General features: G+C 37.9%; 1 protein-coding gene across 2 annotated transcripts; it reads left to right on the plus strand.

Moving 5' to 3' along the window:
* The first annotated feature begins 686 nt into the window (after window positions 1–686).
* On the plus strand, window positions 687–7,494 carry LOC109101074 (signal peptide peptidase-like 2B). Of its 2 annotated transcripts, none has more exons than XR_006154038.1 (15): window positions 687–831; window positions 1,862–1,978; window positions 2,146–2,328; window positions 2,408–2,497; window positions 2,573–2,712; window positions 2,805–2,947; window positions 3,026–3,122; window positions 3,204–3,320; window positions 3,397–3,478; window positions 3,564–3,638; window positions 3,724–3,786; window positions 3,878–3,977; window positions 4,381–4,458; window positions 4,579–4,814; window positions 6,076–6,214. XR_006154038.1 is itself a non-coding variant. In XM_042718628.1 (15 exons), the coding sequence occupies exons 1-15, from the start codon at window positions 784–786 to the stop codon at window positions 6,247–6,249; spliced, it is 1,668 nt and encodes a 555-aa protein (XP_042574562.1). In that variant the 5' UTR covers window positions 687–783; the 3' UTR covers window positions 6,250–7,494. The 2 variants fall into 2 exon arrangements, 1 of the variants encoding a protein (XP_042574562.1); XM_042718628.1 differs by having other exon boundaries at window positions 4,579–4,739; window positions 6,076–7,494.
* Window positions 7,495–8,272: the final 778 nt, after the last annotated feature.

The raw sequence follows: 8,272 nt of genomic DNA on the forward strand, positions 1-8,272 counted from the left end.
AGAGGTAGAGTTGAGTGTCATCAGCATAGAAGTGATATGAAAAGCCATGTTTCTGAATGACAAAACTTAGCGATGCCATGTAGAGAGAGAAGAGAAGTGGTCCGAGAACTGAGCCCTGAGGCACCCCAGTAGTTAGATATTGCGACTTGGACACCTCATCTCTCCAAGATACCTTGAAGGATTTATCTGAGAGGTAAGACTCAAACCACTGGAGTGCGGTTCCTGAGAGATGCCCTTTGCTGATAGGGTTGACAGGAGGATCTGCTGGTTAACCGTATCAAAAGCAGCGGAAAGATCTAGCAAGATATATATTGAAGATTTGGAAGCTGCAATTGCCAGTCTTAGTAATTCAGCAACTGAGAGCAAGGCAGTCTCGGTTGAATGTCCACTTCTGAGACCAGACTGGTTGCTGTCCAGGAGGTTGGTCTGTGTGAGAAAGGCAGAGACTGAAAAAATCAATAATCAAAGGAAAAAACAACAAAAAAGACTTGGTTGATTTAATTATTTAAGTCATTTAAATAATAAAGGCCAAACAGTTTTGCAAAACTGGCCGTAAAATATGTCACTAAGAAATTACAAATTTGGACGTTAAGAAGTGGAGGCGTGACTAAAATATAATTGATTAGAGCGAAAGCAAACAGGCCAAGAGTGGATGCTCGGAAGCGGACGAAGTTAGCCAATCGGCAAAGTACTGCAGAACGTGGGCGGGATAAGCGTAAACAGCTGATAGTTGAGTCGGAGGAGGGCAGTGTGGATGGGGGGAGACGACAACAATCAGGCATCATGCGATTTTTGTCAAGTCTCCTTTGGGCAGCTCTTTTGATCGAACAGGTAAGACGTAAGAAAACACTAAAGAATCCGTATTCAACTGGTCTGTAACATTAGCCAGTTTGTTTTAGTTATTTATTTATTTTTTGCCGATGATTACTAGCTACATGCTATGTACGATTAGCATGCGGTGGACTTCAGTAGGATGTGCTCGTGCATGTATGGGGGCCGCGCGGCCGAGTCCTCTCGCGCTCCTGTTGACACTGTTACAGCAAAACAAATACAAAACACTGATCCGACGAGCGACACACTGTCATTTTTTGTGGATCACCAATAATGATTAAACCTTTATTTTCATTTGATTATTTATTTTGCAAGCAGTGATACTGTAGTGTACACAGATAATGTATATGAAGAATAATGTAAACATAAGTAAAAACCCTTTCGTTTGCGTTACTTTAATATATACCATACCAAATTATATTTATATTTAGTAAGAAGTATGAATTTCCTGAAAAATAATATGGCAATACGTATACTTTTTTCAAATGATTGTCTTTTTTCGGGATTCTCTGCGTGAACAACATGTTTGTTTAGATTTTAATAATGTAATGTATTATTTTCACACTGGAGTATTATATAGAATTTTATGTTGTTTGCTTCATGTTTATTGAATTATTCTAGTGTCGTATGTTAACCTGATGATGTTTTCGTGTGGGTGACTGAGCTGTTATTATGAGATATATTTACATATGCTAGAAGAACATGTAATGGAGTGGGTTAGAGTATACGTTCAGAGAGGAAGACACGTTGCACCTTTCTTAAATTATTCATTTAATAACTTGTGTAATATAATAAATCTCAGGGACACTAAAACAAAAAACAACACAATTTCTGATGTGGTCCTGCAAGTTTAAATGAACTATTTAACTAAAAACAGGTAGCAAATGAAAGTCAAACATTTGCATACATTAGAAAACCTATTTGCTACAGACATATATGCATACTTTTCCAAGGTTTCCCTCGTTGCACAGCGATCTTATACACAAACCTGTTAACCAATAACCTAAGCTGTATCCGTTCTGATTCCCAGGTTTTAGGTGAATATGGCATGGCACATTTCAGTGATGGGGGGAGCAGTAAAGGCAAAGACTACTGCATATTCTTCAATTCTCAGTGGGCTCGACTACCTCAGGACCTCAGTAAAGCAGTTAGTAGCAATTTATACACACACACAAATAGAAACCCCCAGATCTCTTACTGTTGGATGTCAGATCAATTGCATAATTTCCAACAAACCCTTGCTGTATCTGAAACTGCAGTTACAATTTAGTATCACAGAGCTGGCACTCATTCACCCTTTACGGTTTTCCTCAGGCACGGCTGCAGACGTATGATCTCACCACCTCTGTGCTGTGCTCCCCCTCTGATGTACCTGAGGGTGGCTTCCCAAACAGCATCCCAATGGTGATGAGAGGAAATTGCACTTTCTATGAAAAAGTCAGATTGGCCCAGATCAATGGTGCCAAGGGACTTCTGATCGTCAGCAAAGACAGACTGGTAACACATCATAACACCATAAATGGCTCCATGAACATTCATCGAAACATTGACTTAACTTGTTTGAAATGATTTACAGACTCCACCCTCAGGCAACAAGTCCCAGTATGAAGAGATAGGCATCCCAGTGGCCTTGCTAAGCTATAAAGACATGTTGGACATCAGTAAGGTATGTTCAGAATCACTTTAACACATATTGTATTGTAATTACAAAGGCAACAACAAAAAAGAATTCTGTCTTTAGACGTTTGGTGAGAAAAGACAGGTGGCCATGTATGCGCCCAAGGAACCGGTGGTGGACTACAACATGGTGCTCATCTTCCTGATGGCAGTGGGCACCGTGGCTGTCGGTGGATACTGGGCTGGCAGCAGGGACATTAAAAAGTAAGAATTGTGCCGTTGAGGCACAGGTTACAAGATAAATTGGTGATAAAACTGACAGCCTGCAGAAATTATTCCGATCTTTGTGCTTTTAGACGTTACATGAAGCACAAGAGGGACGACGGTGCCGAGAAACAAGACGAGGAGACGGTTGATGTCACCCCCATCATGATTTGTGTGTTTGTGGTCATGTGTTGCTCTATGCTGGTGCTCTTGTATTTCTTCTATGATCACTTGGGTAAATAAATGAATAAGTTATTATTATCTTTTAGTAAACTGTCTGTATTTTATTTAATCCTCACCCTTTCTTTCACAGTGTATATGACTATCGCAACGTTCTGTCTGGCATCTGCCGTCGGTCTGTACAGCTGTCTTTGGCCTTTTGTCCGAAGAATACCGTTTGGGAAATGCAGGTTAGAGATGCGCATGAGAAGGACTAGATAGGATTCTTTTTGGCTTTTTATTGAAGGAAATGCTTTGTCGTGCTTTGACAGGATACCTGAGAATAACCTGCCATACTGTCACAAGCGGCCACAGGTGCGCACGCTGATCCTTTCAGCCTTCTGTATAGCAGTCAGTGTCACCTGGGGAGTTTTCCGCAACGAAGACCAGTAAGAATAGAACACTTTAGGTTTTGACACTTTCAGCATTATTACTGTATATCTAATCAAACATCATGTTCCCTAGGTGGGCATGGATACTTCAGGATGCGCTAGGCATCGCATTCTGTCTCTACATGCTGAAAACAATCAGGCTGCCCACTTTCAAGGTGAGTTTAAAATGCAGATGGATGCTGCCGGTTGCCAGAAAAACATATTTAGGATGTGAAGATGATCCATTTCTTCTTGTTGTAGGCCTGCACTCTGCTGTTGGTCGTGCTGTTCGTGTATGACGTGTTTTTTGTTTTCATAACACCACTCTTAACTGAGGTATGAGTTTTTTTGTTGTTGTTTTTTTAACTAAAACTGATGTAAAATAGAGTTGGTATATATTTTTGTATGTTATTCTGTGCAGAGTGGGGAAAGTATCATGGTAGAGGTGGCGGCTGGTCCCTCTGATTCCTCTACTCATGAGAAGGTAGGAAGGTGTTTTTTGTATATGCATACATTTAAATACATATTTGTTATATTTTTTTTAGTGTCAAATTTGGTGTTTTTGTCTCACTTAGCTCCCCATGGTGCTGAAAGTGCCCAGGTTGAATTCTTCTCCTCTGGTCCTGTGTGACCGGCCGTTCTCTCTCCTGGGCTTTGGGGATATCTTGGTACCAGGTGACGTCACTATCAGCTGCATGATGAACAGATTTCCAGGATTCATGAAAAGAACTTAGTGATGCACCAAAATAAATCGAAATTATTGTTCATTTAGCCGAAAATGAAGTTTGGGCAATTAAACGTGGCAAGCTTTCCAACAGAGCTATTTTGGTCGTTAATTAATTTTTCTATTTTTTATTTATTTTTGTGGCTCAAATGTTTATACGTCTTTGAAAGGAAATTAAAATATTATGCAAACTTAGTTGTCTGGCTCTGGTTTTATCAAACTTGATTAAAAAAAAAAAAAAAAAATCATTAATGATTTCTTGGAATTCAGACTTCACTGTCCTTCTGTTTTTTATTCTCTCTTTCTTTTAGTCATCTTATACTTCATTTTAATAAAGACGTTTTGTTTCCTCAGGTCTGCTGGTAGCATATTGTCACAGATTTGACATTCTCATGCAGACTTCCCGAATTTACTTTCTGGCCTGCACTATTGGTAAGAACCTTTTAAATCCAGCTATGTTGTATGGTTCTATCTTTTATTCAGTTCTTTTAAGCATGCATGATAGATTGTGGCTCTCATTTAAAGGCTGTGAATCTGATCTGGTTTTGCTAGGCTACGGCATTGGTCTTCTCATCACATTTGTGGCTCTGGCGCTGATGCAGATGGGTCAGCCTGCCCTCTTATACCTGGTGCCTTGCACGCTCCTCACCAGCCTTGCGGTGGCACTGTGGCGCAAGGAGCTGCCTTTGTTCTGGACAGGAAGTGGATTTGTGGTGAATACCAGTTTGATATGAGTGCCTACTGCAGTCGGAAAAGTTCTAGGGTTATGTACAGTTACTAGACTTACAGTTGAGTAAATTCACCCGCGTGTTTTTTTGCTACGCTCTCATTTTTACTGTGGGTGTTTTCTTCTCTTTAAAGGAGGGGTTCGGTGTCAACGTTAGGAATAAAACGGTCATTTCCAATGTGTGCAACTGTTCTTAACACAGAATCTACATCCTTTGATTTCACAGGCATTTGTTTAAAATGTTTAGAAACTTTTACAACAATAGATCCCAGAGATCCTGAACAGAAATTCTATCTCCTGTGGTAAAAGGAGATTTTACAGGGATTTTGAAGGCTTTAGACAAATGCCTGTTTGACTGAACTTATCATATCCAAATATTTTTCTCTAAACCACAGTATGAGGAAATGCTGTTCTACGGACTGATATACACAAGTTAAATCCACCGTTTCACATCACAGTGGGTTGATAAACAGCAGAAGAGGGCTTATGTTTCATTTCCTCGGCTCTTTAGCTAACAGTGTTCAAGCTTTTCATCTAATAATGGGCCTGGAGATGTGTTGGTCTTGAGTTAATCTGTGGTGATTTCCTGTATGAGAAGAATCTGATCGGTGTCATCTTCTCTGATTGTTCGCTTTCACTAAGTTTCTCATTCTCACTTCTGAAGTGATTCTAACATTTTTCTTCTGCTTTAAATTGCAATTGAATAGGTATTGCTGTTTATATTTATATATACACTACCATTCAAAAGGGGTCGGTAAGATTTTTATTAATTTTGGAAGAAGTCATCAAGGCTGCATCAATTTGATTAAAAATACAGTTTAAAATAACTGTTTTTTTTTTGTTTTTTTTTTTAATACATTTTGAAAATGTAATATATTCCAGTGATGAATTTTTAGCAGCCATGACTCTAGTTTTCAGTGTCACATGATCCTTCAGAAATTATTCTCAAATGCTAATTTGGTGCTCAGAAAAGATATTATATGATTATCAATCTTGAAAATGTTCAAAAAAATCGCTGCTGAATGTTTTTGTGGAAACCGAGGCAATTTCTTCAGGATTTTTCAATGAATAGAAAGCAGATGAGCATTGATTTGAAACAGAAATCTTTGTAATATTATAAATGTCTTGATTACAATTTTTTTTTTATGTCCTTGCTGAATAAAAGTATTTGTATTCAAATGAATAAAAGTGTTTCAAAAAAATCTTACTGACCCCAAATTTTTGAATAGTAGTGTGTGTATATATATAAAAATATTTAGAATGTAATTACATTTTTTTTTTTTTACTTCTCTTTCATCATATGTGTCTCATTTCATCCTCAGCCGCCTCCCATTGTCATGGAACAAATCAGCTGTACTCAAACCCCAGGACCGTCCACAGATGAACCCCAGTCCAATCCCGCAGTCCCAATCTCTGAAACGACCAATCAGTGTGAGGACCCTCCTCCACCAGCACAAGAGCAAGTTCCGCATCTTACAGATGCATCTACTACATAAAGACAAAAGACTCGAAGGATGCTACTTTCTTTTTCTTTTTTTGAAGTCAGTTATATATCTGACCATATATGTAATAGACTTGAGCAGTATGAACATCTCAGTGCACTTGTTTTAAGCCTTTGAAATTGTACAGTCCTTTGAAATCGAAGGAGACACAACAACATCTGCTGTGCTACAGCCAACTTGCTTCACGTTTGATGGCATTAGGAGGGCACTGAATGGATCGCTTTTATCTTCTTCACAAGGATCTCAACTCAACTGTGTTTTATTTTTGTTCTCCCTCCTTGTTTTTTGTAAATTAGCATTCTCTCAGTAAATGAAACAAAGTGCAGCTAGACATTTGAAAACAAATGTCAAGAAAATTCTATACAGCTCACTTAAAATATTACTATTTGGCTTCCAGTTGATAATGCATTACTGATGGGTTGTGTCCTTGTCACATCACATCCTTTAAAATACGGTGCTACTAAGGGTCAAATGAACCAAATGCTTTGGGAATAATGATTTATTCGTTTCATCCTGAGTTTTAAGATACAAATGCTGTGGGCTGATAAGATTGTTAAGCATTTATATCACGATACACTGTATAAATAAGAGCAGTACTGTTATACGACGCATAATTTAACAAAAACTTCCCTATTGGTTTGGGATGTGATTTCAGCTTTTGTTGCAGTGAAATAGATCATATTCATATGCTCATGGTTTACTGAAAGCAGTGTATTTGGAATGTGCTGTTTACTTTATGGAAGGGATGTTTGAGATTTCAAAATAAAAAGCAAACATTTTTAAAAGAAGTGCAGTTTTTAAGAACAGTTTCCTGCCTAACTATTGAATGACAGTCCTTTTGTCTCATAGTAGGATTTTTGTATTCATGGTACTTTTTAAAGTTGTTTTTCAGTGTAAAGCGCTGATATTATTTTCTCTGTATGATCGAACAGTTTTAAGTTATAGTACATCAGGTTTATTTATGAAGTTTCTGTGGCACTGTTGTCTCATTGAAATCTGTTTGACTTGCCTACAGCATATTTTGTTTTTATTGGGCCAGTGTGATCATGCAGAATAATACGGACAAGTTGTAATCCAGATATTTTGTCTGTTTATTAATACTCCTGATGTCTGGAGGTCATGTGTCATGGATCTTCAGTCATGTATGCTAAAGCTCTCAATTAGAGATCAACATATGCAGTAAAAGTGTGATTTTGAAAAGTTATTGAAGAGTGCACATATTAAAGGAATAATGCATTATGTTATGTGAACTACTGTTGTGTATTAATGTATGATCACTTGAGAAATATTTAGGAGGTTTACTGGCAAAAATGCATTGTAATATAATGTATTGTGTCATGAGTTCTTTGCATTTTCCTCCCACATTAAAAGGTTAGCGGTAATGTAGTATAATTGTGGGTTAAATGTTCTCAAATTATGAGTCATAGTGGTTGTGACCTCGAAATGATACTTCCTGGATTATGGTTACACCACCAGAGTGCTTGATTCATTCTTTCATCTGGTTCACTGGACTCACTTCTAACTCCAGGCTATCGTTGAATTGTATGACCAAACTAAACCCACCCCACATTTTTATATTGTATGAACTATTGTGTGAAAAATGAGCCATTCTGAAGTAGTCATAAGTGGAGGGCAGAGAGATGATGAACAAAAGAATTTACACTTGTAGAAGAGGTTAAGAGGTCGTTAAGCCTTGGGCAAGAGAGCTCTTTTTTTAATGAACAGAAGCTGAATGAACAGCAATTTCAGAGGACGAAAAAAATGATTCTTCTGATCTATGGTTACTGGATGGATCTTATGCAGTAAATTATCACTTTTTTTAGGCGAACTAGCCACCGATCTTTTTGTGAATAATGACAAACAACGTGAAGTAAAAGAGTATTCAGGTTTTGTTTGTTCATGTAACAGAGTAAATGACAAGCACCAGTACTCCTTGAGAGAACCAAAGAAGCTGTATTTCTTCTGCACTATTTACAATGTTCATTTCTACTTAAGACAGTGTATTTTCTCAGAATAA

This window comes from Cyprinus carpio, chromosome B2, assembly GCF_018340385.1.
Source record: "Cyprinus carpio isolate SPL01 chromosome B2, ASM1834038v1, whole genome shotgun sequence".
Classification (NCBI taxonomy): domain Eukaryota; kingdom Metazoa; phylum Chordata; class Actinopteri; order Cypriniformes; family Cyprinidae; genus Cyprinus; species Cyprinus carpio.

What these genes read in the sequence shown, in the direction of transcription:
- LOC109101074 (XM_042718628.1), top strand. Translation starts at nt 784, where the DNA reads ATGCGATTTTTGTCAAGTCTCCTTTGGGCAGCTCTTTTGATCGAACAG. An exon ending in ATACCGTTTGGGAAATGCAG is followed by an intron (nt 3,123 to 3,203) that starts GTTAGAGATGCG and finishes GTGCTTTGACAG; the next exon opens with GATACCTGAGAATAACCTGC. An exon ending in GTTTTCCGCAACGAAGACCA is followed by an intron (nt 3,321 to 3,396) that starts GTAAGAATAGAA and finishes CATGTTCCCTAG; the next exon opens with GTGGGCATGGATACTTCAGG.